Genomic DNA, 27,965 nt, shown 5'->3' on the forward strand with positions numbered 1-27,965 from the left:
ACACGGGGGGTTGTGGGTTCAATACAGACCATGAGGATGTCTGCTGCTGTACATTTGGAGTTATTTCTCTCTCTCTCATCACTCATCATCACTACGGTGGCTAGGAGATTAACTCTGTCGCTTGGTATATGGAGGTCGTGGGTCAATACAGACCCTGAGGATGTCTGCTGCTGTACATTTGGAGTTATTTCTCTCTCTCTCTCATCACTCATCATCACTACGGTGGCTAGGAGGTTAACTCTCTCGCCTGGTACACGGGGGGTCGTGGGTCAATACAGACCATGAGGATGTCTGCTCCTGTACATTTGGAGTTATTTCTCTCTCTCTCATCATCATCATCACCACTACAGTGGCTAGGAGGTTAACTCTCTCGCCTGGTATAGGGGAGGTCGTGGGTCAATACAGACCCTGAGGATGTCTGCTGATGTACATTTGGAGTTATTTCTCTCTCTCATCATCATCATCACCACTACGGTGGCTAGGAGGTTAACTCTCTCGCCTGGTATACGGGAGGTCGTGGGTCAATACAGACCATGAGGATGTTTGCTGCTGTACGTTTGGAGTTATTTCTCTCTCTCTCTCTCATCACTCATCACCACCACCACGGTGGCTAGGAGATTAACTCTCTCGCTTGGTATACGGGAGGTCGTGGGTCAATACAGACCCTGAGGATGTCTGCTGCTGTACATTTTGAGTTATTTCTCTCTCTCATCATCATCATCACCACTACGGTGGCTAGGAGATTACCTCTCTCGCCTGGTACACGGGGGGTCGTGGGTTCAATACAGACCCTGAGGATGTCTGCTGCTGTACATTTGGAGTTATTTCTCTCTCATCACCATCATCACCACCACCACGGTGGCTAGGAGATTATCTCTCTCGCCTGGTATACGGGAGGTCGTGGGTCAATACAGACCATGAGAATGTCTGCTGCTGTACATTTGGAGTTATTTCTCTCTCTCATCATCATCATCACCACGGTGACTTGGAGATTAACTATCTTGTCTGGTATTACAGGAGGTCGTGGGTTCCATCTCGACCTTGACGATATCTGCTGCTGTACATATGGAGTTTTCGTGGTAGTGTATAGTGTATTTTTACGCGTGCATGCTGTGGTGTACACATAAAACAGCGTATCGTGTAGTGTATAGTGTACACTACGCGATACACTACACCAGTGGCGTCGCTAGGATTGGTGTCACCCAGTGCGGTGACCCATGTTGTCACCCCTCATGGACCTCTGCCCGCACCAGACCATACAGACTCCTGAGATTTTTGTACCGTTACTCGTACATCGTAATTCCCATATATCACTGAATGCAATGGCAATATTAGTGACGTAAACAACGAGCAACATTAAAATTACACCTTTAAATGACAATATCGCTTTTAATTACTACTTCATTCTCAAAAACGTTATCGATATAGGTTCACAAAAACTAAATGGCGCAATATTGTAGCTAAAACACCAGAAAATCTGACAAAATTCAGCGACTATAGAAACACCAGCAGTGACCGAAACCGGCAGCGCGTGCAGACGAAACCACGTGACTTCGAAGCGTCACTGTGATTGGGTAGTAACGACAGCTCTGACCGGGGCGCATTAGGTTAAAAAGTAAATTAGCATAGAGTTTTAGCCTTTGTAGGTGTATTGTACACGTGTAGAGGTGCTAACTACTCACTGTTCGGTAACCTGCATGGCCACTAGGTATCAAAGGGGCAGTGCAGCGTTACCTCGGTGTAGATAACGGTTAGGGTCAGACGAGGTGAAGTGGGTCGTAGCCACGGTTTGGTAAGAACCAATCAGACAGTTCCACGTGTGAATGTGGGATTGGTTACACCTGGCCACAAACGGGTATAAGGGTGAGTTCTCTCCCTACACGAAGACCGAAGCCCGGGCTGAAGATAGCCAGGACCCTGGACCCGGCTTCCCGGCCCTTCTGAGGGCTAAGGCTCGGCGTATCCAGTGGTCAAGACCCGCCAGGCCAGCGGTGGGTCAGATAGCCTCCCTAGGTCCAAGCCGGAGGACTGTAGGATAGCGGTAGACGTGTAAGTCCCGCCAAGACAGGATGCTGTACCTCCTTAGGTTAGCAAGAGACTTGTGTGTAGGTCCCGCTAAGTCCGGACGCTGTACCTTCTTAGGGTATCGGTTGAGGGGACCGTATACCCCTCTGTGTGTGTTAAGGACTGTGTAAGAGAAGACAATAAACAGAGTGTGCCTCGTAAGAAGTTTACTCGTCATTATACAACACAACACACGTGTGGCGATGTCAATGGGCTGTGTACACTTACCTGCAGGGGCAGGCAGGGTCCAGCAGGGGCAGTCGCTATATCCCCAGCCCCAAAGCAGGAGGGGGCTATGGGGTGTCCTGGGATCCCCCAGAGCCCCCTCTGGAACTCTCTGGAAGGTGGGCGGAGTCAGGGGCTGACGCACCGGTGCTGGGTATAAAAGCCGGACCACGGGAAGGGTCCGGGGCCAGTCCAAGACAGAAGCCAGAAGACCGGCTGGCTAGTGCCCTGGGACCCCCTAGCCCCGCTGCCCTTGTAAGGACCGGGACTCTGTGTGGCTCAGTTGTGAGACCCTGGGATACCCCCGGCCCGATGTCTTTGTGAGGGCCGGGTCCGAGTGGGCCAGTGGTCGGAACCCGCACCTTGGCTGGGTCGGGTCGGTGCAGCCTCCTCTAGGGCACCCGTAGCCGGAGGACCCAGAGTTGTAGCCCCGTGACAGGGCAACGCTTGCCCGGAGGCAGTAACTCCCCAGGCAGTGGTTGGAAGGGCCCATCGCCCTGTGTGAGACTGGGACTGTACTGCCGGGTGTTTATGTTGCATAAAAGTGTCGCCTCCAAGATTTGTCTCTGACTTCCATAAAACCCGCTGCGCGTGTAAGCTGGACTTAGCTATAGAACTGCAGGAATATATTTATTTATTAAAATAATACATTTATACTGAAACATTGAACAGAAATTGTACAGTCATTTTGGTGTCACCTCCTCTGATGGTGTCACCCTGTGCGGTCCGCACCCCCCGCACCCCCCTAGTGACGCCACTGCACTACACTCCTATGCACTACCCTATACACTAACCCATACACAACCCCTGTTGTGGGTGTGTGATCTTGCTGATCCTAAACGGGCTACGATTTGCTAATGCGTCATAGTCATTGGGAGCGTAATGGGGCGGAAGCTTTACAAACGACAAACATTTGAGAGTGATGCCAGTCTTTATTAACACCGGAGGAATCTGAAGAGCTGTAAAGCTCTTGGTGTGTCACAGATGTCCAGTAGGGGGCACGGTGTCAGAACGTTACAACAAAAACAACACAAGACACAAACACGATAGGACTTTAACAGTATAGGAAAGGTTGATGGTCACTCATCCAGCTGTGGATTGACCAGTGAGGCCTAGTGGAGTCTGTTCAGTCAGGCCTAGTAAAGACCCAAACACCTCTATTATGGCTAGTAAAGCCTGTTTAGTAAGGCCTAGTGAAGCCTGTCCAGTCAGGCGTAGTAAAGCCTGTCCAGTCAGGCCTAGTGAAGCCTGTCCAGTCAGGCCAAGTGAAGCCTGTCCAGTCAGGCCTAGTGAAAAAGCCTGTCCAGTCAGGCCAAGTGAAGCCTGTCCAGTCAGACCTAGTGAAAAAGCCTGTCCAGTCAGGCCTAGTGAAGCCTGTCCAGTCAGGCCTAGTATAAAAGCCTGCCCAGTCAGGCCTAGTGAAGCCTGTCCAGTCAGGCCTAGTGAAAAGCCTGTCCAGTCAGGCCTAGTGAAGCCTGTCCAGTCAGGCCTAGTGAAAAGCCTGTCCAGTCAGGCCTAGTGAAGCCTGTCCAACCAGGCCTAGCAAAGCCTGTCCAGTCAGGCCTAGTGAAGCCTGTCCAGTCAGGCCTAGTGAAGCCTGTCCAGTCAGGCCAAGTGAAGCCTGTCCAGTCAGGCCTAGTGAAAAAGCCTGTCCAGTCAGGCCTAGTGAAGTCTGTCCAGTCAGGCCTAGTGAAGCCTGTCCAGTCAGGCCTAGTGAAAAGCCTGTCCAGTCAGGCCTAGCAAAGCCTGTCCAGTCAGGCCTAGTGAAAACAGCCTGTCCAGTCAGGCGTAGTAAAGCCTGTCCAGTCAGGCCTAGTGAAGCCTGTCCAGTCAGGCCTAGTGAAAAGCCTGTCCAGTCAGGCCTAGTGAAGCCTGTCCAGCCAGGCCTAGCAAAGCTGATGGTCATTCGTCCAACTCATGGGGTACCCCCCCCACCCCTACCCACCGCGCCCGCCCCGGCCTAGAGGCTCGACTCCTCGATGGGGGCGACAAGGAGGAGGAGTGAAGGGGGTGTCGGGGTGGAGAGACGGACAACGACGCCGGGGTCGGAGCAGAAGGGCCTGGCGGTGCCGGTGGTGGGTGGAGGGGCGGTGACGGTGGCGGTGGTGGTGGTGGGTGGAGGGGCGGTGACGGTGGCGGTGGTGGTGGGTGGAGGGGTGGTGACGATAGTGGTGGTGGTGGCGGTGGGTGGAGGGGCGGTGACGGTGGCGGTGGTGGGTGGAGGGGCAGTGGTGGTGGTGGTGGGTGGAGGGGCGGTGACAATAGTGGTGGTGGTGGCGGTGGGTGGAGGGGCGGTGACGGTGGTGACGGTGGCGGTGGGTGGAGGGGCAGTGACGATAGTGGTGGTGGGTGGAGGGGCGGTGACGGTGGTGGTGGTGGTGGTGGGTGGAGGGGCAGTGACGATAGTGGTGGTGGTGGTGGGTGGAGGGGCGGTGATGATAGTGGTGGTGGTGGTGGGTGGAGCGGCGGCTGTGGTGCCACCGCTGCCACCAGGCAGCCCCGGGTCAGTCCGCAGCTGCGCCAGACGCTCCTCCACGCAGTGCGCCGAGAGGCGAGCCTCCGCGTCCTTGTCCCAGCACTCCTCCATGGTGACACACAGCTGGGACAGTCCCTGGGAGTCACGCACCAACATCGTCACCACCACCGCTACCACCACCACCACCAAGCCACCACCACCACCAAGCCACCACCACCACCAAGCCACCACCACCACCAAGCCACCACCACCAAGCCACCACCACTGCCACCACCACCACCACTGCCACCACCACCACCAAGCCACCACCACCAAGCCACCACCACTGCCACCACCACCGCTACCACCACCACGCCACCACCGCCGATAGCGAAAGATCAAAATCAATCACCGATTGACAGACCGGGAGAGACGATGGTAAATGTGACATCAGTCGTGGTCAATCCACTGCTGGATGAGTGACCATCATCAGAGGTTAAAACGCAACTCCAAATACAGCAGCAGACATCGTCAGGGTCTGGATCGAACCCACGGCCTCCTGTAGACCAGGTGAGGTAGTCAACATCTCATAGCCACCGCTGCACCCTAGGAACATTGACCAGGAGGTGCGACAGAGGAGGCTAAGAGAGAAGGGAGACGACATAGAGGGAGGAAGGAGGGGAGGGAAAGAGTGAGTGAGCGAGTGACTCAGTGAGTGAGTGGGTGAGCGAGCGAGTGACTGAGTGAGTGAGGAAGTGAGTGAGCGAGTGAGTGACTGAGTGACTGAGTGAGTGAGCGAGTGAGTAAGCAAGTGAGTGACTGAGTGAGCGAGTGAGTGACTAGTGAGTGAGTGACTGAGTGAGTGAACGAGTGAGTAGGAGGGTGAGTGAGTGAGTGAGTGACTGAGTGAGTGAGTGGGTGAGTGAGTGACTGAGTGAGTGAGTGAGTAAGCAAGTGAGTGACTCAGTGAGTGAGTGGGTGAGCGAGCGAGTGACTGAGTGAGTGAGGAAGTGAGTGAGCGAGTGAGTGACTGAGTGACTGAGTGAGTGAGCGAGTGAGTAAGCAAGTGAGTGACTGAGTGAGCGAGTGAGTGACTAGTGAGTGAGTGACTGAGTGAGTGAACGAGTGAGTAGGAGGGTGAGTGAGTGAGTGACTGAGTGAGTGAGTGGGTGAGTGAGTGACTGAGTGAGTGAGTAAGCAAGTGAGTGACTGAGTGAGTGAGTGGGTGAGTGAGGGAGTGAGTGGGTGAGGGAATGAATGAGTGAGCCAGTCAGTGAGTGAGTGACTGAGTAAGAGAGTGAGTGAGGGAGTGAATGACAGAGTAAGTGAGTATTGTGAGCGAGTTAGTGAGCGATTTAGTGAGTGAGTGAGTGAGCGAGTTAGTGAGTGAGTGAGCGAGTTAGTGAGTGAGTGAGCCAGTCAGTGAATGAGTGAGTGAGGGAGTGTGTGAGTGAGCCAGTGAGTGAGTAGGAGAGAGAGTGAGGGAGTGAATGAGAGAGTGAGTGAGTGACTGAGTGAGTGGGTGAGTGAGTGACTGAGTGAGCGAGTCAGTGAGTGAGTGAGGGAGTGTGTGAGTGAGCCAGTGAGTGAGTGACTGAGTGAGTGGGTGAGTGAGTGAGTGAGTGACTGAGTGAGTGAGCGAGTGAGTGAGCGAGTGAGTGAATGACTGAGTGGGTGAGTGAGTGAGGGAGTGACTGAGTAACTGAGTGAGTGAGTGAGCGAGTAGGTGAGTAAGCAGGTGAGTGAGTGAGCTAGTGAGTGAGTGAGAGACTGAGTGAGTGAGAGAGTGACTGAGTGAGTGACTGAGTGAGTGAGCTAGTGAGTGAGTGAGTGACTGAGTGATTGAGTGACTGAGTGACTGAGTGAGTGACTGACTGAGTGACTGAGTGAGTGACTGAGTGATTGAGTGACTGAGTGACTGAGTGAGTGAGTGACTGAGTGACTGAGTGAGTGACTGAGTGAGTGAGCTAGTGAGTGAGTGAGTGAGAGACTGAGTGAGTGACTGAGTGAGATGTCGACCGGGTGCTTGAGCCAGGGCTCCTGGATCGCTGGGCGGCCATTGCCGTGCACCACGATGTGCTGGAGCTCATCCAGCGTGGGGCACTCACCCACCTCGTCCTCAAAGGGAGCGCGGTGCTCACCCAGCACGCCTGGCACAACACACACAGACACACACACAGACACACACACAAACACAACACACACAGACACACAACACAGACACAACACACAGACACACACACACAGACACACACACACACAGACACACACAGACACACCACCTGTGCCCCCTACTGTGCCAACCTGCTGTGCTTTAGCCACCCGGCGCTCCGCTCGTTGTTGTGAGCGTCGCTCCTCCGCCCTCCGTTGTTGTTGGAGGGCGACTGCCTCCAACTGCCCAGTAGCGTCCTTCACGAGCCTCCTCCACAGAGGCCGATCTTGACACCGCTGGTACCAGTCATCGGCAAGTCCACTCAGCTCCACGTACTCCTGTACCACATCACTCCATCTCTTCTGTAGCCCATGCCGCGCCCGTTTAGCCCCCTTGATCCGGCCGAACAAAAACTGTTTCGGCATGTGGTGGCTGGGCATGCGGGCTACATGGCCCAGCCAACGCAGCCTTGCCTGCCGTAGGAGCTCACCGATGGGACTTTGTCCAGATCTTTCGAGGATTTGTGAGCTCCTCACACAATCCAGCCTGGTTAAACCCAGGATGGATCGTAGGCAGGCCACCCTAAAAGTTTACAACCGGGGGGTCCACGTTTCGCAAGCGTAGAGAAGGGAGGGAATGACCGTGGCCGAGAAGACCTGGAGATGCGGAGTGAGAGACCAGGTAGCTCCATACAGCGTTACGCAACCGATGAAAAGATATTGCCGCTCGACTGATTCGGAGTGAGACCTCTGCTGTTAAACCGGAGCCGGTCATGAGCACACTGCCCAGGTTTGAGAAACTCTCCACTCTCTCCACAACTGCCCCGTCACCAATTGGGAGTTGTGGGGGTGGATTGACCGATGGTACAAAATACCCAGGCAGGTGCTTAGTTTTGGTGGGGCTGATGGTAAGGTCCTACCTCTTAGTGGCAAGCTCCAGGTTCAGCAGCAGCGCCTCCAACTCCTCCTCTGAGTGAGCAACTATCACCAGATCGTCGGCATACGTAACATTGTTGAGCAATAGGGAGCCATCCCTTGACCGCACCCGGGCATCGATCAGCCTCCCATTATATCTGTACCCGATGGAAATTCCACCGGTACAGCTATTGAAGGGCTCATGAACTACGTGGTCAAAATAGATGTTAAATTATGTGGGAGCCAGAGGACATCCCTGTCGCACCCCAAGGTGTACAGCGAATGGCTCCGACTCCCAGCCACGTAGTTTTACCCGGGCCCGCTCATCATCATGAAGGTCCTTAATGATTGTGAGCAGAGGGTCAGGTACTCCAAAAGCACGAAGAACAACCCAGAGCCCAGGCCTACTGATGGTATCATAGGCCTTGACCAGGTCAATAAAGCAGAGATGTAGGTCTTGTTGGAATTCCCTACACCTCTGCTGTAGCAGACAGACGTAAAATATGGCATCAGTGCAGGACCGCCCTTTCCTGAAACCGCATTGGGGCTCCGCAAGCCTCTCCTCAGCGTGCCTGGCAAGGCGATGTCGAATAATCCTTGCCAGGACCTTTCCCGGCACACTGAGGAGTGAGATGCCCCTGTAGTTGTTCCAGTCTGTGTGGTCCGCCTTCTTAAAGAGGGGGACCACCAGAGCATCCTTCCAATCCTGCGGAACCCATCCAGTGGTCCAGACTGTTGTTATGTCATGTAGGGCAGTTTGTGCACAAACGCCACCCTCCCTCAGCATTTCGCTTGGGAGATCATCTCTGCCCGGTTCCTTTCCTGGTCTCAGACTCTGGATCGCCTTCAGTACTTCCGCAACAGATGGCACCTCAGCCAGCCACTCACAGGGGGTGACTTCTTCCTCCAATATTTGAGGCACCGCAGCCTCGCCAGGGTCATCCCCACTTTGTCCCATGTTCTTTTCCTGGGTGAGGGATTTCCCCTCCCCTAGGACCTCACAGAAATGCTCAACAAATCTGCAAACCTGTTCCTGGGGGTCAGAGATTGGATCACCGTTCTTTCCCTTAATGATGGTATTACACACACACACAGACACACAGAAACACACACACACAAAGACACACGCACAGACACACGCACAGACACACACACAGACACACGCACACACCACACACACACAGACACACGCACACACCACACACACACAGACACACGCACAGACACACACACACAGACACACACAGAAACACACACACACAGACCCACACACAGACACACGCACAGACACACGCACAGACACATACACACACAGACACAGAAAAAGATACACACACACACCACACACACAGACACACGCACAGACCCACACACAGACACACGCACAGACACACGCACAGACACACGCACAGACACACGCACAGACCGACACACAGACACACGCACAGACCCACACACAGACACACGCACAGACACACCCACACATAGATCCCCCCCACACACATCACGTGGTGTCGGCACCGTGGTATCGGGGTGGGCGGGGTCGGCCAGCACCACGCCCCGGCGGCCTTTGTCTCCCCCGGGGCCACGCTGCCTCCGCCACCGCCACTCACCGCCACCGGCCGTGCAGCGTGTGGCGATCTCCCACAGAACCAGCCCCAGGGCGTAGACGTCGATGCGAAGGAAGGCGTCGCGCCGCAAGCAGACGGCGCCCTCCAGCAGCTCGGGGGCCATGTAGCAGAGAGTGCCGACCTGCAGGGCGCGACGCTCGGGTTTCACGTTCGGCGCGACGCTCTCCGGTCTCTTGGCGGGTAACGAACGGCGGCGGCGTCCGACGCTCGGCGTCTCCGACGAGCAAGCGGCGACGGCGTTTACCCGCGGGATGTCGCCGAGCGGGCGGCCCGGCTGGAGTTTGAGCGCCAGGCCGAAGTCGGCGATGACGGCCGACAGATCGCTCCTCAGCAGCACGTTGTTGCTCTTCAAGTCGCTGTGGGTAGAGATGGACGGGGGGGGGGGGGTGGGGGTATTGGGGTGATATAATAACAAAAAGAGTTTCAAGATTAGATTAGTTTTTAGTTTTCTCTCATCGCGTTCGAGCGGTCGAAGGGTCAGAGAGAGCAGCGTGAGCAGCAAGCGGAGTCTGAACCCAAGGTTGGCAGGGGCCCCCCCCCCACCCACTCCGCCACCCACGGTGATCTGTGGGCGGCCTGCTACTGACATACCGATGGGCGATGGCTGGCTTGCCTCCATGAACGTGGTGGTGCAGATGGGCGAGGCCGCATGCCAACGTCTCGCCAATGTGGCACAGCTCGGCCCACGACAACATGGAGCACTTGAGGTGATCGGACAGGGAGCCCTGGGGTGATGAGAGGGGAGCAGCAGCAGTGGTGGTGGTAGTGGTGGTGATAGTAGTGGTAATGGTGGTGGCAGTGGTGGTAGTGGTGATGGCAGTGGTAGTGGTGGTGGCAGTGGTGGTAGTGGTGATGGTGGTGATGGTGGTGATAGTGGTGGTGGTGGTGGTGATAGTAGTGGTAGTGGTGATAGTAGTGGTAGTGGTGGCGGCAGTAGTGGTAGTGGTGATAGTGGTGATGGCGGTGATAGTGGTGGTGGTGGTAGTGGTGGTGGTAGTAGTGGTGGTGGTGGTGGTAGTGGTGGTGATAGTAGTGGTTGTAGTGGTGATAGTAGTGGTAATGGTGGTAGTGGTGATGGTGGTGGTAGTAGTGGTAGTAGTGGTGGTGATGGTGGTGGTAGTGGTAGTGGTGGTGGTAGTAGTAGTAGTGGTTATAGTAGTGGTGGTAGTAGTGGTAGTGGTTATAGTAGTGGTGGTTGCAGTGGTAGTAGTAGTGTAAGTGTTTGGATGAGTAGTCTATGGGTCTCTATGTGAGTAGTCTATGAGTCTCTGTGTGTTGCTCTTTTCCTCGCACTTTCTGTTTATAGGTGGCGTTGTATCGTCACTTTTGAAGGGTCTAGCCAGAGATCAATCGATCTAATTTTTGGTCCGCGTTTTGGGCAACTGAGAAAATGGGAGATGTCTTCTGGCGTTGCTTGGCACAAAGGGCAGCAGCAGTTTGGGACGTTTGGGTCGATTCGATGTTGGTATTCGGCTAGCACGGAGCAGCAGTCACCTGAACGGAGTCGAGCCGGTCTTGTGCGAGTTGCCCGGGTCTGGGGATTTTTCATCGTCTGCTATGGGTGGGGGCCAACCCCCTAGCATGACATTGGGGGCTTGTAGGCGTTCAGGCGGTGCACGGTGGCGGCGGTGCGCAAGTGGTTCTACATTGATTTGGTGGTGCTATTTGGTGGAAGAGCGTTTAAAGTTTATTGCACGTTGGTGGAGCTGAAGTAAAGGAAGGTGGATTTCATTTCCCTAGCAGGTGCAGGGGGGGGCTCTGAGTAGCTTTGTGCAAGGATGCGTTGTCGAGTGGCATGATGCCGGATATTGATCGGTGAGAAGCTTGCAGTGTTCTTGAATCGGAAGAACTTTGGTTTCTTGGTGGAGATGGTCAATGGGCGCCACGAGGTGGCATCCTGTAGCTAGGCGAAGTGCCTGGTTTTTTGAGGTTTGGAGCTTTTGGTAACCTGTAGAGGAGTGGTTTGGGCACCAAATGGGACTGGCGTAATTGATGATGGGACGTCCAATGGCTTTGTGGGTTAGGAGTAAAGTCTCCTTTTGTTGACCCCAAGATGTGCCGGCTAAAGCTCGTAAGATGTTATTTCGGTTAACCTTTGCATGGACGTTTCTGCCGTGTTGAGCGAAGCTAAACATGGTGTCAAAGGTTACATCTAGAATTTTGGGGGTTTTTGCTAGTGGGAGGCGTTGGTTGTAGCAACCCGCCGGGGTGGTGTGCTTGGTGGTGGTTGCGATGATGCTTATGAAAATATTTTCAGAGTTATGTGCGGATGTGTGGATATGGTTGATGTTGTCGGCGAATAATGCTTCTGATTCTGAAGTAAAAAGTGGCCAGTTGGTTTTTTTTTTAAGTTGTAATACAAGCGATGTTCAGGAGTTTGTAAAGGCTTGGCGGCATTGAGGGTCAACACAATTGGTAGGTGGAAGGATCCAAGGGCCCTAAAGACTTGCCAGCCGATTGACGACAGGAGGTTTCCTGATGCTATTGAGATATCTGGTGAGGATGAAGGGCCAGATAATGGAACTCTGGTTTGATTTTCACCGAGTACCCCATAGGGGGAGCCGTTCAAGATATTTTACCCTTTTATCTGGCAACAAACCTGACACATTTTTGACAAGGAGTCACGTTTGCTTTGACCACAATACCTGCGGTCGGAATGCAAACAAAAAACACACAACTCTGATAATGTATTGGCACTGTACTTGAAATTGATTGGTCCACACCCGAGACAGCTTTCCTTAGAGCCCTCGTCTAACATGGGTGTTGGACCGCAGGTATTGTGGTCAATGCAAACATGACTCCTTGTAAAAAAAAGGTGTCAGTTTGTTGCCAGATATAAGGGTAAAAACCAATTATCATATTTTGCTACTGGCAAAGGAGGTTCCAATGGTGTAAATTGAGTCGTTGTTTGGTAAAAGTCGATTTATCTTGAACTGATAGTTACGAGGGCAAGAACTGGTCGGTTGGGGTGTAGACGTTGATCACAGTGAGTGGGCCGAGATGGGATTTGATACGGACGCTTAAGACTTCTGTGGTGATATCGGAAGGAGGCATTGGGATTTTAATTTCTTCAAATTGAATGCTGTTATGGTCGGTCTCGACGGAGGAAAGTGAAATTTTGAAATTTGGGCGGTCTCTGGGAATCAATCCGCCATCTTCAAGCCTGGGTCCTCGGTCTCCGGTCTTCGCGCGCGTGGACCAGGCAGCGTGTTCGCTGTCCTGGTCCGACTTAGTAATTATCCCGTCCAGCGTGTAGATAGTCAGCCGTGGTGGTCACCACCCTAAGTATATATTCAGCCATGGTGGTCACCACCCTAAGTATATAGTCATCTGTGGTGATCACCATCCTAAGTATATAGTCAGCTGTGGTGGTCACCATCCTAAGTATATAGTCAGCTGTGGTGGTCACCATCCTAAGTATATAGTCATCTGTGGTGATCACCATCCTAAGTATATAGTCATCTGTGGTGATCACCATCCTAAGTATATAGTCATCTGTGGTGGTCACCATCCTAAGTATATAGTCATCTGTGGTGGTCACCATCCTAAGTATATAGTCATCTGTGGTGATCACCACCCTAAGTATATAGTCATCTGTGGTGGTCACCATCCTAAGTATATAGTCATCCGTGGTGGTCACCACCCTAAGTATATAGTCATATGTGGTGGTCACCATCCTAAGTATATAGTCAGCTGTGGTGGTCACCATCCTAAGTATATAGTCAGCTGTGGTGGTCACCATCCTAAATATATAGTCAGCCATGGTTGTCACCATCCTAAGTATATAGTCAGCTGTGGTGGTCACCATCCTAAGTATATAGTCAGCTGTGGTGGTCACCATCCTAAGTATATAGTCAGCTGTGGTGGTCACCACCCTAAGTATATAGTCAGCTGTGGTGGTCACCATCCTAAGTATATAGTCAGCTGTGGTGGTCACCACCCTAAGTATATAGTCAGCTGTGGTGGTCACCATCCTAAGTATATAGTCATCTGTGGTGGTCACCATCCTAAGTATATAGTCATCTGTGGTGGTCACCATCCTAAGTCATTATCCTGTGAATGTTAACCTGTGGTAATAAACATGTTGCCTCCAAGATCAAGTGTGCACCTCGGTTAAACGCACTACATGTGTGTCTTTGTGCGTGTGTGTTTGTGTGAGTAGTCTATGAGTCTCTACGTGAGTAGTCTATGAGTCTCTGCATGGTGAGTGAGTCTATGAACCCGCTCGTGGAAGGCGGTGATGATCCACAGCTCGGCTTCGGCGTTCCCTTCCCGCCTCTCCGCGCCGATGAACTCCAGCAGGTTGCGGTGACTCAGGCCGGGCGTGCCGAAAATATCCACCTCGTTCTGCCACAGCCGTTGGTTCTGCTGAGCGTCTCGGACGAAGACAATGCCGATGACGACGGCGGGGAGAAGAGGAGGAGGGAGCAAACGCGTGAAGTTACCCAGTCCGAGGTCACGTCCAGAGGCGCAGAAGTCTCGCGGGGGGAAGCAGAAATGCACGCGGAGACGTGGGGTGACACACGTGGCGAGATCCGCAGACACACGCAGACACACGAGAGACACGCGGAGAAATGGAGACATATGGAGACGCATGGAAACACACGCAGACACACGCAGTGCGTTTCTGTGGGTCTCTGGGTTTCTGTGAATCTCTGAGTATGGGTCTCTGTGGGTCTCTATGGGTCACTGTGGGTCTCTAAGGGTCGTCTCTGTGGGTTGCTGTGAGTCTCTATGGGTCTCTATGGGTCACTGTGGGTTTCTGTGGGTTGCTGTGGGTCTCTGTGGGTTGCTGTGGGTCTCTATGGGTCTCGATGGGTCTCTGTTGGTTGCTGTTAAGTCTCTATGAGTATGGGTCTCTGTGGGTGTTTATGGGTCTCTCTGAGTATGGGTCTCTATGGGTCCACTGTGGGTCTCTGTGGGTCTCTGTGGGTTGCTGTGAGTCTCTATGGGTCTCTATGGGTCACTGTGGGTCTCTGTGGGTTGCTGTGGGTCTCTGTGGGTCGCTGTGGGTCTCTCTGAGTATGGGTCTCTTTGGGTCTCTATGGGTCACTGTAGGTCTCTGTGGGTTGCTGTGGGTCTCTGTGGGTTGCTGTGGGTCGCTGTGGGTCTCTCTGAGTATGGGTCTCTATGGGTCTCTATGGGTCATTGTAGGTCTCTATGGGTCACTGTGGGTCTCTGTGGGTTGCTGTGGGTCTCTGTGGGTCCCTGTGGGTCTCTCTGAGTATGGGTCTCTTTGGGTCTCTATGGGTCACTGTAGGTCTCTGTGGGCCTCCGCCAGTCTGTAGAAACACGTGTCGTGTAGGGTCTGTGTGTGTGTGTGTGGGGTCTCACCACGGGCTGGACAATCTTCACCGCGACGATTTCAGACAGGAGCTGAGCGCGCCAGACGCAGCCGAAGCGACCGCCGCCCCTAAACTCCAGCAGGCGCACCGGCCGCAGCAGCAGCAGCGCCGTCAGGCTCACCGCCTCCTGTTGGCGAAGTGGACCGTCAGCCACCCTTGCTGCCGTTAACGGCAGAGACCCCCCGTCGCGTAGCCTCGACAGACCGGCAGGGCAAGTGACTACACTATACACTACTATACACTACACTTTACACTACATTATACACTACACTATACACTACACTATACACTACACCATTCACTACACTACTATACACTACACTACTATACACTACACCATACACTACTATACACTACACTATGCACTACACTATACACTACACCATACACTACACCATACACTACACTATACACAAGATATACAACACTATACACTACCATACTATACACTGCACTATACACTCAAGTTTACACGATACACTGCACTATATTACACACTACACTATACACTACACTATCCACCACTTCACTATACACCACTACACTATACACTACTATGCACTACACTGTCCACTACACAACTATACACTACACTATACACTATTATACACTACACTATTATACACTACACTATACACTACTATACATGACACTCTGCACTACACTATATACTAGTAATGAATTGGCCACGTCTTGTTTACGTGACACTAACCTTACTGATTGGCCGTGTCGGGTGGCGGTTGTTTTAACGAAACAACGTTTTTATTTGACTCAAAACAATTCTCTTTTCTGGAGGGGGAGTTGCCCAGCACCATGCCCGGCCGCCGTTGTCGCCCCGATGGCAATGCTCACACATCGCACTGGGTACTCATTTCAGGCTTAGTCGATCTAGGGGAGGCCCAGGACCGGTTCAGATAATCCACGCGGTGTTGGCCGTGAGCGGGAATCGAACTCGGGTCGCCAGGTTCATAGCGCAGCGCGCTAACCACTACACTGCCGCTCCCCACAGACACACACACACACAGACACAACAACAACCGCCATTCGCCACTAAGTGGCGGTGACATCACCACGATGCTTGTGCCAGGTTATGTGCACCTTGAGGCCACTAGAAGTGTCGAACGCCCGCTGGCAGGAGGTCATGGGGCAGACCCAGCAGGTGCCACGGGTCGACTGACTGAGATGACTGAGATGACTGGCTGATGCACCACCTGTGCCCCTTACTGTGCCAACCTGCTGTGCCTTAGCCACACAGCGCTCCGCTCATTGTTGTGAGCGTCACTCCTCCGCCCTCCGTTGTTGTTGGAGGGCGACTGCCTCCAACTGCCCAGCAGCGTCCTTCACGAGCCTCCTCCACAGAGGCCGATCTTGACACCGCTGGTACCAGTCATCGGCAAATCCACTCAGCTCCACATCCTCTTGTACCACATCACTCCATCTCTTCTCTAGCCCGTGCCGCGCCCATTTAGCCCTCTCGATCCGGCTGAACAAAAGCTGTTTAGGCATGCAGTGGCTGGGCATTCGGGCTACATGGCACAGCCAACGCAGCCTTGCCTGCCGTAGGAGCTCACCGATGGGACTTTGTCCAAATCTTTCAAGGATTTGTGAGCTCCTCACACAATCGAGCCTGGTTAAACCCAGGATGGATCGTAGGAAGGCCAGCCAAAATGTTTCTAACTGGCGAAGATGTTCCATTTGGGGGGGTCACGTTTCTAAAGCGTAGAGAAGGGAGGGAATGACTGTGGATTGGGAGATCATCTCTGCCCGGTGCCTTTCCTGGTCTCAGACTCTGGATCACTTTTAGTACTTCCTCAACAGATGGCACCTCAGCCAACCACTCACAAGGGGTGACTTCTTAAAATATTTGGGGCACCGCAGCCTCTGCAGGCTCATCCCCATGTCGAGGGATTTCCCTTCCCCCAGGACTTCACAGAAATGCTCAGCAAATCTGCAAACCTGTTCGTGGGGGTCGGAGATTGGATCCCCGTTTTTCCCCCTAATGATGGTAATAGGTATGGCGCTGCAGGTTACTTTTTTGATGGAGTTAAATAGGGATTTGTGATCGCGGGCCATTGAGGCAGACTCCATCTCCACAGCAACCCGCGACCACCACCCATCCTTTTAGCGCCTCACGGCTCTCCGAACCTCTGAGCGAAGGCTACGGTAAGCCTCCTCATTCTCTGACGTGGGATGCTGTAGACAATTCGAGTGGGCCTGTCGCTTTATCTCAACTATCCTGAACACCTCCTCTGTCAGCCAGGGTTTCTGGGAGGTCTGGACCGCAGTCACAGTCCTAAACCTCACCCATGTACCCTAGACATCTGGAGGAGTGGGGGACGATGCTAACCCCAGCCGCAAGCGATGATTAAATTCTTGCTTGCAACTTTCATCAGCTAGCTGAGACCAGGCCACCTTAGGTTGGAATGGGGTCCTGGGTGTATACCCACCACCCGAGTGGAAGAATGGCAGGCGCATCTTACAGATGACAAGTCGATGGTCAGAGGGCAGATCAGCTCCACGGTAGGTCCTGGTGTCAAGGACATGGACCCACATCCGCTGATCCGTCACTATGTAGTCCAGCAGATGTTCTTGCTTGGACCCGGCATGCGTCCATGATGTTGTGTGGATGCGCCGATGCCTGAACAGCGTGTTGGTAATTTAAAGCCCATGGGCTGCACAAAAATCTAGCAGCCTCCTACCGTTGTTATTGAGCTGATCTGGCCCATGCTTTCCAATCACTCCAGACCAAGTGCCAGCATCATGACCAACTCGGGCATTAAAGTGACCCAACAAGATGACTCTATCCCGAGGGGCCACTTTAGCCAGCACCTATGACAGGAGGTCATAGAAGGCATCTGACTCATCGACCTTGCCAGCATCCCTCCACGGATGTTCGTCTTCGGTGGGAGCATAAGTAACCCTGACCACCACTCCTCGCCTCCGGTTGATGGGAAGGCGAGCCCAAAGTAGCCTGGGGCTTACAGCTTCCCACAAATCACCGCCACGCTCCCACGCCCCCTTCATTCTTTTGTCCAGAAGAAGAGCCACTCCCTGTTGTTTAGTAGTCTCCTCCCCGAGTAGAGGACTGTCCACTCCTCATAGTGGCAGGAGCCATAGCTGGTCCACCGGACCTCCTGATTGCCACAGAGATCCAGACGGTACCGGCCCAGCTCCCGACAGAGGAGTGGCAGCCTCTCCTCCGCAGTGAGCGTTCGAACATTCCACGTGGCCATCCGTAGTGGCTTTTTGTTGTTTATGGAGGAGCCCCGAGGGTAAAGAATCAATCTCCTGGCTCCGCCAAATGGGGTTTGGCCAGGAGACGTCAAAGACGCCTGTCCCCCCGGGGCCTCCGGCACAAGCTTATTCATTAGATATTTTAGACATGGTTTAGTGGTAATTTATTGAAGGTGGAGGGGTTACCAGCCCCTCGCACCCGTCCAGAGCCCCCATTTAGCTGCTGTGGTGGCCACAGACGCAATGAGGGGAAAGGCCAATCGGAATTGGCCCTCCCCCCACGGCACTGCCCATGACGTTGCCCGTCCGGCACCACGAGGAGGGAGGGGGTTGTTCTGCCAGACACAGACACACACACACAGACACACACACAGACACACAGACGCACACATAGTACCACCACCACCTGCGGAGGCGTTGTGGCGTGCGTCAGCTTGCGGCATCGCCGGTACATCCACACGGAGAGCAGCAGCAGCAGCAGGAGCAGCAGCAGCGTCGTGACGGCCAGCAGGGCCACCGGCGTGGGCACCGGCCTGGCCACCGGCGTAGGCTGCTGAGTGCCCTCTGCAACAGGAGGCTCAGCTGTGAAGCCACTCACAGGGGCTGCTCCCATAGACTGCAATGTTAAAGGCTGCCATAGACTTCAATGTTAAATCCTCCCATATACTTAAATGTTAAAGGCTGCCATAGACTTCAATGTTAAAGTCTCCCATAGACTTCAATGTTAAAGTTTCCCATTAACTTCAATGTTAAAGGCTCCCATAGACTTCAATGTTAAAGGCTCCCATAGACTTCAATGTTAAAGGCTCCCATAGACTTCAATGTTAAAGGCTCCAATAGACTCCATTGTTAAAGGCTCCCATCGAATTTGAAGCTTTCGTGACTGCAGGAATCCATACTCTTTGGTTCTTTCGGCAAAGTCACGTAGGTATAAAATAAAATAAATCACGACGTCATCAGCTACCATTCCTGGATGTTTTGATCGAGAAGAGACCTGATGGCTTGTTGGGACATTCGGTCTACAGGAAAGCCACCCACACGGATGCCTATCTAAAGCCTGACTCCCACCACCATCCAGCCCAGAAGAATTCCCTCGTCAAAACACTACACCATAGGGTCCGTTGCATCTCCGACCAGCACCACCTAGCCAGTGAGTTGGAGCACGTACACCAAGCCCTCAGGATGAACGGATACTCGGACCGTACATCTGCAAAGCTGTCTCCCCAGCCATGCGGAGACAACCTTCTGAGGATCCAACCAAGACCATCACTTTACTGTACATAGCAGGGGTTACCAAATAGATTTCCAAAATCTTAAACAAGCACAAGATCCAGGTTCGTTTCAACACAGTACACAAAATCAGTGATTTAATCCCATCTGAAAGGGATGTGATTCCTGACATGCAATACCCTGGTGTCTACAAACTGAGTTATGGTTGAGGCAACAGTGACATTGGGGAAACGAAACGACATGTCTCGGACTGTGTTCGTGAACACAAGGTAGATCTGAAACACGGTAGGACTAATACCTCTGCCGTTGCCGATCATTGTTTTAACGCTGTGGGTTCACACGAAATTGATTTTTCCAAGACGGAGGTACTCTGCAAACCTACCGGCTACCTTCAGAGATTTGTTCATGAAGCCATCCAGATACATAAACACAGACACAACTCCAACCAAGAAGATGGGTACAAACTGAGCAATCATTGGAAGGACGTTATTAACCAGGTACAGTCTTAACTGACTGTGATGTTTCCATCCTACCTGCCTATGTCAGCTGTTATTTCCGACTCTCTGTGTGTATCTCTCTATGCATCTCTCTTAGATATCTCATGCTCACATGTCCTTTTGATTGCACTCTCATGCTCACATGTCCTTTAGATTGCACTCTCATGCTCACGTGTCCTTTGCATTGCACTATCATGCCTTTGGATTGCACTAACATACTCACATGCCCTTTGGATTGCACCCGTTGGGTTTGCACGCATGCCTTTGGATTGCACCACTCTTCAATTTTACAATAACATCACGCTAATCTCTCACATTAACATCGCCACTTCCATGCCCTCGTCGAGGAGGCCACTCTCCTATCTTAAATTTCGATTTAAAGCTTTTGTGACTGCAAGGATTCATCTTCTTTGGTTCTTTCGGTAAAGTCACGTAGAATGAGAATAAAATAATAAATTAATAAAATAACACAATAAAATTCTCACGACGTTTCGGCCACAACACAAGTGGCCTTCTTCAGGTGAAAGGAACAGACCTGTCGGGACGACAGAGCTTCAATGAACGTTGTTAAGATTCGTAGCGTCTTTTAAGCTGGTTTACAGAAGTGAGGCACCTTGACCCTTTCAAACCTTGACAAAGGTGCCTCACAATTTAAGGCCACACAAGCAATTGTTTACTTTGAGGCTAAAGCAACCTATTAGTTAATGATTCCTTAACACTGCGTTTTTTGTTTGCCTCCACGAGTGTGCAAGGACTCTAAGTTATATTGATTTAACGATGAGTGAATGTATTTAATAAACACATTTTTCTAAAAAGTAGATTTGTTTGCAAAATACATTAATTTATTTAACACGCAAATTTATAATTAGATATCACTATCAAATTATTTTTTCATTTACTGCTTCATAATTTATTCAATAAAAATAGTTTATTGAATAAATATATCTCTTTCCTTTCTTTTTTCCTTTCATTATTTTCTTAAACGAGGATTCTTTATTCATCCTCAGTTTACATTCTCTCAAGGGGAGCTCTGTACAGAAGCGCAGCACCACAGTCAGGTAGAAATTGAAGGCAGCAGGAATAAAATGGCCACCTACGCAAAGGTCGCAGCTGCCAATCTGCCTGGAGTCACGAGGCCCCCCACTAGGGCCTCTCCTCCAAAGCCAACCCCCCCAAGCGCGCAGCGACCACTGCCGCTGCGCGAGAACGGCATCCGCTGCTACACCTCGAGCTCCGTCACGATCGAGGCGTACGTCGAGGCCCTGGCCGCCATCGTCCCGCCAGCCACCATCACCCACGCCTCGAAGGTCAGCGGGAAAGCCGTCTTCTTCCTGACGACGAAAAAGGTGGCAGATGCGGCCGTCGAAAAGGGGATGACCGTGGGGGGACTCCACGTCCAGCTGGAACCCATCGCTTCGGTGGCGGCGCGAATAGTCGTTTGGAACGTGCCGCCCTACATCCCCGACAAGGCCGTGTTGGAACACGTGTCCAAGCTGGGCACCATCGTGGTGCCAGTACGTGCCTTGGCACTGGGGTGCAGAAATCCTGCTCTCAATCACATTTTATCTTTCAAGAGGCAGGTGCACGTCCTGCTGACTACCGGACAGCAGGAAGAGGGCTCGTTTGTCATTGTCAATGCAGGCATTGCCCATAGACTGTTTTATGCCAAAGATTGCATCAGATGCAATCTTTGCAAAGAAGAGGGGCACTTACGAAGGGATTGCCCTAAACCAACGACGGCGAGGGTCGGAGAAAAGAGCGGGGAGGAGGGAGGCAGAGCAAGGGGGGCAAAGCAGCAAGAGCCCCTATTACAACAAGCCCCCCAACAGCCCACACCGGGCCCGCGAGCCACGAATCCTCCTACACCTGAAGTTGTGGCCCCAACTTCGCCGCCTCAAGGAACAAATCGCAAGAGGAAGAATACAGAAGGACCCGGATCTCAAGGGTCAAATTCAGAGGAGGAACCCCTCCCAGACCTCGAACAGGAAGAAGCGGTGAAACCCCCCACACCAGGGGAGGAAGCAGAACAGCTGCCAGACGCCGAAGACGCGGTTTTTGCCTTCCCGGATGCCACGCCGAGTGACGCGTGGGCGGCGAGGAAGAAACCCGCCAAGAGGAAGAAGCAGCGTGCGTCTGGGGAAGGGTTTCTACAGCAGGAGACCGTCGACGATGAAGGCGACATCACCACGGAAATCGACCCGCCTACTGTTGTCATAGAGACTCACTCCCCACCAGCTATACAGGAAGCCCTTGACCAAGAGGTAGAAGTTGGCAGAGAGACACTCACCAAGGGCAAGGACGAAATGGATGGGAATGAGGAGGAAGGTCCCCGTCCCACTGCTGATCCAAAACCAGCGGAAGAGACACCGGGCCATCCACCCGAAGAGCCTGAGCAGGAGCCATCCCAGGCCATCCCTGACACTGGGGGAGAGGACGCTGCTGGGCCATGCGCCAGCTCAGCCGCTGCAGCCCTTCTAGCGGAGCCGGACGCCGAGGAAATCGATTCAGATCGGGACGACTGCTTCAGCATGGGGAGCGAGAGCAGCCAGGGGTCTACACTCCTTGACCCTCAGACTCCCCTGATCTCCTCGGAAGATCTCTGGAAATTCCTCGACGAGACCAACATGAGGAAAGACAGAGCAGACATTGCCTTGGCTCGATGGAAGGACAGCAAGGCAATAAAGGCCTCTGTGACTCAAGCAGAGAGACTCCTTGCCAAGCAGAGACTCGAGTCCCGGGGCAAGGAGAGGGCAAAGCTGACATTTTTCCGCAAACAAATTATAAGGTGGGAGGCCACGGGGGAAAGGAATAAGCAATGCCTATGTACATCGGCTCCCTGAACGTGAACGGGTGCAGGGAGGCAGTGCGGAGGTTTTCCGCAATGTCTCTTGCGAGGAAACAGGCTGCCTCTGTCTTCTTCATTCAGGAGACGCATCTCACGGTCGAGGACGAGGATGACTGGAGGAAGGAGTGGGGAGGGGACTCCTTCTACAGCCACCTTGACAACACCTCCTGTGGAGTCGCGACCCTGTTCGCTAAAGGGTTTCATCCCGAGCTCATCATCCACACCCAAGTGGTGAAGGGAAGGCTGCTCGCGGTAACGGTCAGGGTGGGCGATGTCACCACCCACCTACTGAACATGTACGCGCCTGTGACCAACAAGGAGAAGATCCCGTTTCTGCACCTCCTGAGGAGGCACCTGGCCGGGATTCCGGACGACGAGTGCGTGATTGTGGGTGGCGACCACAACTGCACACTTGGCGCCCTGGATCATTCGGGGGGGGCAGCCGGGGGGAGTAGGGCCTAAGAGGGAAATGCAGGGACTCCTGGAGGACGCCGCCTTGGTGGATGTGTGGCGCATACATCACCCGGGCCAACGCCAGTTCACGTACACGAGGACGAGGCGCGATGGCTCGGTGACGCAGTCCAGGCTCGACAGATTTTACATCTCTAAGAGCTTTGTGATGTGCGCCATAACGACTGGCATCAGGGCGGCACCCTTCACGGACCACAACCTCATCGTGCTCCGTGTCAGGCTGGAGAGGGCCCGTGAGGGCGCATCCCACTGGCATTTTAACAACTCACTGCTGGAGGATGGCACCTTCTTAGAAATGTTCGAGGACTTCTGGGAAGAGTGGCGAAAAAGCAAAACGCAGTCCGACTCTCTGGCCCAGTGGTGAGATATGGGCAAAGTGCACACCAGGCTGTTGTGCCAACAATACACCTGGGGGAGCACCAGACTGAAGAACGTGGACATCACCGACATGGAAGCCCGAGTCCTCAATTTGGAGGGTCGCCTCGCCGAAGACAGCGACCCTGCTCTTCTCCAAGAATACGAGGAGAATAGGGAGCGTCTCAAAGGGCTACATAAGGAGCAGACGAGGGGAGCGTTTGTGCGATCCCGGGTGAAGCTCATCACGGACCTCGACACAGGATCCCCGCTTTTCTACTCCCTCGGGAGGCAGAATGGGAGACACAAATCCATGGAGTGCCTCTTTGATGGTGATGGTGTCCTGGTGCACGAACTCCAGCAGAAGTCGACCATCATCAGAGACTTCTACGGCAACCTGTTCTCCCCTGAAGAAACATCGGAACCGGCCCAGGCGGAGGCATGGAGTGGTCTACCCACCCTGGGGGAAGACGGGAAAGAGCTGCTAGAGCAAAAGCTCACCAGGACTGACCTTGACGCAGCTGTAAGAGGACTGGCCCCGAATAAATCCCCAGGGTTAGACAGGCTAACAGGGGAGTTTTACGCCGCTTTTTGGCCATACCTGCAGGAGGACTACAGAGAGGTGCTGGAGGAAGCCTCAGTCGCCGGGGTGATGCCTCAGTCTTGGAGGAGGGCGGTGCTCACTCTGCTTCCCAAGAACGGAGACCTGAGGCACCTACAAAACTGGCGTCCGGTGTCCCTCCTGAACACAGACTACAAAATATTGACGAAGGCTCTCTCCCTGCGACTGAAAGGGGTGATTGCACAAGTCGTAAACGGGGACCAGTCCTACACCATCCCCGGACGAACCATCCACGACGGCATCTTCCTGGTCAGGGACCTCATCGCGGTGTCCCAGAGGTTGGGCATCCCAGTCGCGTTTCTGGCTCTTGACCAGGAAAAGGCTTTTGACAGAGTGGACCACAAGTACCTGCTGGGAACCCTCAAGACCTTGGGTTTTGGGGATGCCTTTGTCCGAACGATCTGCCTACTCTACATCAAGGCGGAGTGCATGATCAAGATCAACGGTGCCCTCACTGCCCCGGTCAAATTCGAGCGAGGAGTGAGACAGGGATGCCCATTGTCGGGCCAACTTTATGCCCTGGCATTAGAGCCTTTCCTGAGTCTCATAAGGCGGAGACTCAGCGGCCTGGTGCTGAGGGAACCAAGCGTCAAGTTGGTCCTGACGGCATACGCCGACGACGTCCTCCTCATCCTGCGCTCCCTGGCTGATGTCGCCCTGCTGCATGAGTGCCAGGAGGTCTTTTCGAAGGCCTCCTCATCAAAAATGAACTGGCAAAAGTGCAGCGGCCTGCTGGTTGGAGCGTGGGACATGACCGAGTGTCCCGAGAAGGCAAAAGCCATCAATTGGAGCACAACATCGCTGCACCACCTGGGAGTGTTCCTCGGACCAGAGGAGGAACCACCGCAGAGGAACTGGGTCGAGCTGGAGGAGAAGGTGAAGGAGCGGCTGGGCACCTGGGGTCGCCTGTGCAAGTTCCTCACCTTCAGGACAAAGACGTTGGTGGTGATCCAGCTGGTGACGTCCATGCTGTGGTACCGACTCTTCTCCCTGCACCCCCCCATGAGCCTCGTTAACGCACTTCAGAAGCGAGTCCTCGACTTCTTCTGGTCGGGTGGAGGACACCGGGTCGCGGCTGGGGTCCTGGCCCTGACACTGGACGAGGGCGGTCACGGGCTGGTGTGCGTGCGGAGTCAGCTGGCCACCTTCCGACTGCAGGCGGCGCAAAAGTTCCTGCACGCCGCCCCTGCACCGGCCTGGAGCGTCACGGCCTCCTTCCTCCTGAAACAACTGGGGGGTCTGCAGTGCTCAAAACAACTATTCTACATGGACCTGCAGGGCCTCCCACTGGGACAGCTGCCACCCTTCTACAGAAGCGTCCTGCAGACATGGAGCTCCCTTGCCGTCAGGAGGCTGAACCAACCGCGATCCGCCGTGGATTTGGTCTTCGAACCGATCCTCAGGAACCCACAGACAAAGCTGCCATCCACCACCACCACCCCTGGCATGGAGAGGCACCTCGCCAACGCACGGCTCACCAGGATGGGGGATCTGGTGGAGCCTGAAACACGGGGCCGGTGGCTCGGACCAGCAGACATGGCCGCAAAGACAGGGCTGCAGCCGCTCTGGGTGGCTGCCCGGATCCTGGCCGAAGCCAAGGGGGCCTTCTCAGCGGCAGCGGGGAGAACGCCCCCCATCGGCGTTGGGGATGACGAGGCCCCTCTCGATCCCCCTCCACCGGAGCTCTCAGTCGTGCCACTGCATCGTCAATGCCGACAAACGAAGGCGGATCACAACCTGTGCCAGCTAGAAGACCTACCGGAGGTGGCCTTCGCAAATGTAAAGAGGAAGGTGCTCTACTCCTACATGGTCCGGTTCCACCAACAGGACACCCTGAGGAGCCACAAGGACCATGCCTGGAGGAAAGCCCTGCCCTGCGTCTCTCCGGAGAGGCCTCGCTAGAGGCAACTCTACTCCAGCCCGACGTACAACCGCATCGGCGACCTCAGCTGGAGCATCGCCCATGGCACCGTCACCACCAACGTCTCCCTGGCGCGCTTCACCGACACGTCCCCGGAGTGCCGGTTCTGCGGTAAAGTGGAGACGGTGGTGCACCAATACATGGAGTGCAAGAGCCTGGACTCGCTGTTCAAGGTCCTGAGAAACATCCTCCTAAGGTTCAGCCTCCACTTCTCCCCGACGGTCCTCATCTTTGGATACCCGAAGGGCGACGGACCCCAACATCTTCAGGGGCTGGTCAACGTGCTCTTCGGCTACGCCAAGCTCGCCATATACAGGGCGAGGAAGGTGGCCCTGGAGGGGCAACGTCCAGCCAGCAGCCTGGGAATCTTCCGCACTCTGGTCGGAGCCAGGGTGTGGCTGGAGTTCCGCCACGCGCGGCTGACCCACGCCGCGCCGGCCTTCAAGGAGCAGTGGGCGCTGGAGGAGGCCGTGTGCTCGGTGGCAGATGACGGAGAGCTCTGCATGCAGATCTAAGCTACCCGTCGGAGGCCATTTGACTGTGGGAAGGGCTGCGTGCAGATGCAGCACTTGTCATAGTTATAAAGAAAAGAGAGAGAGCGCGAGAGAAAGCCAAATGGAGTAGGACGAGAGAGGGCAGAGAGAGAGGGGGGGGCAGAGAGGGGGGTAGAGAGAGAGGGGGGCAGAGAGGGGGGTAGAGAGAGAGGGGGGGCAGAGAGGGGGGTAGAGAGAGAGGGAAGGGGAAAGGAGGGAAGAAAAAAATATATATTGTTGGGTCTTTCATTTAAAAGGGGGGGGGGGGGGGTTTACATAAAGCAAAGCATTAAAACAAAACAAAAAAAAACGAAATGATGAACGGAGCAAAGTGCCGACTACACCGAGCATCTTCTTGTTTCCTCTAATCGTAAAAAAAGAGAGAGAGAGCGAGAGAGAGCGAGAGAGAGAGAGCGAGAGAGAGAGCGAGAGAGAGAGCGAGAGAGAGAGAGCGAGAGAGAGAGAGAGAGAGCTTGAATGGCATCAACTCTCCCGGCCTCACGAACCATCTCCAGCGTCTCTCCCGGCTCGAAACTGACCGTGGGCCCTGGGCCGTAGGGCGAAGTCGATGTTACAGAGGTCCCTGTCACAGCAGCAGAAGTAGACGAACGGGTTGCTACTGGACTCCACGCACTTGCTCCTGGTCACAGTGGGAAACCGTGAGGGGGACGAGGGAGCAGGAGGTGGGGGGGGAGGAGGAGGTGGTGGGTGGGAGGAGGAGATGAAGGTGAGGAGATGGTGGGGAGGAGGAGAAGGGGAGATGGTGGGGAGGAGGTGGGGGGGAGGAGATGGTGGGGAGGAGGAGGAGGGGGCTGCTGTGTGCTGGTCTGACCGGTCTGCCTCCTCACCTTCCACGGCAGTCGTGGACCCAGCAGCCCTGACGCTCCAGCAGGATGTCGCCTGACACGTTGCGCCACGCCGCGTAGCAGAACCCGCGACGACTCTCCCCCTCCTCCTCCCCCTCCTCCCCCTCCTCGCCGCCACCGCTGCCGACACCATCACAAACCACGGTGCCTCCGGCCGCCGACCGCCCCCCCACCGCCTCCTCCTCCTCCTCCGCGTCGCCGTAGCGGCTGAAGGAGAAGCAGCGACGGTGGCGGCGCTGCTGCTGCTGCGTCTCCACGGCCGCGGGCGGCCAGGCGAGCGCCAGCGACGAGGGCGCGCCTAGAAGGGGTCGTCCAGACGGGGGTCGAGCCGTGATCCGTCAACCCCGCGGGTGTTGCCTTGTTCCACCACCACCACTCCCCACACTACTACACACAGTGACCTAACCACTGCACCACCACTCCCACACTACTACACACAGTGACCTAACCACTGCACCACCACTTCCCACACTACTACACAGTGACCTAACCACTGCACCACCACTCCCCACACAATGACCTAACCACTGCACCACCACTCCCCACACTACTACACACAGTGACCTAACCACTGCACCACCACTCCCCACACTACTACACACAGTG

At 54.2% G+C, this 27,965-nt stretch overlaps 1 protein-coding gene across 1 annotated transcript; it reads right to left on the minus strand.

The window, feature by feature from the left end:
• Positions 1-3,201: 3,201 nt before the first annotated feature.
• On the minus strand, positions 3,202-27,492 carry LOC142912130 (activin receptor type-2B-like). Its single transcript, XM_076060448.1, has 11 exons — positions 27,478-27,492; positions 27,342-27,442; positions 27,033-27,133; positions 18,427-18,584; positions 14,736-14,913; positions 13,663-13,919; positions 10,033-10,166; positions 9,686-9,797; positions 9,424-9,562; positions 6,764-6,894; positions 3,202-4,900 (listed from the first exon to the last, which is right to left on the minus strand). The coding sequence occupies exons 1-11, from the start codon at positions 27,490-27,492 to the stop codon at positions 4,250-4,252; spliced, it is 1,977 nt and encodes a 658-aa protein (XP_075916563.1). The 3' UTR covers positions 3,202-4,249.
• Positions 27,493-27,965: the final 473 nt, after the last annotated feature.

This window comes from Petromyzon marinus, unplaced genomic scaffold, assembly GCF_048934315.1.
Source record: "Petromyzon marinus isolate PM22_M1 ecotype Great Lakes invasive population unplaced genomic scaffold, UKy_Petmar_22M1.pri1.0 PM_G_Scaffold_19, whole genome shotgun sequence".
NCBI lineage: Eukaryota > Metazoa > Chordata > Hyperoartia > Petromyzontiformes > Petromyzontidae > Petromyzon > Petromyzon marinus.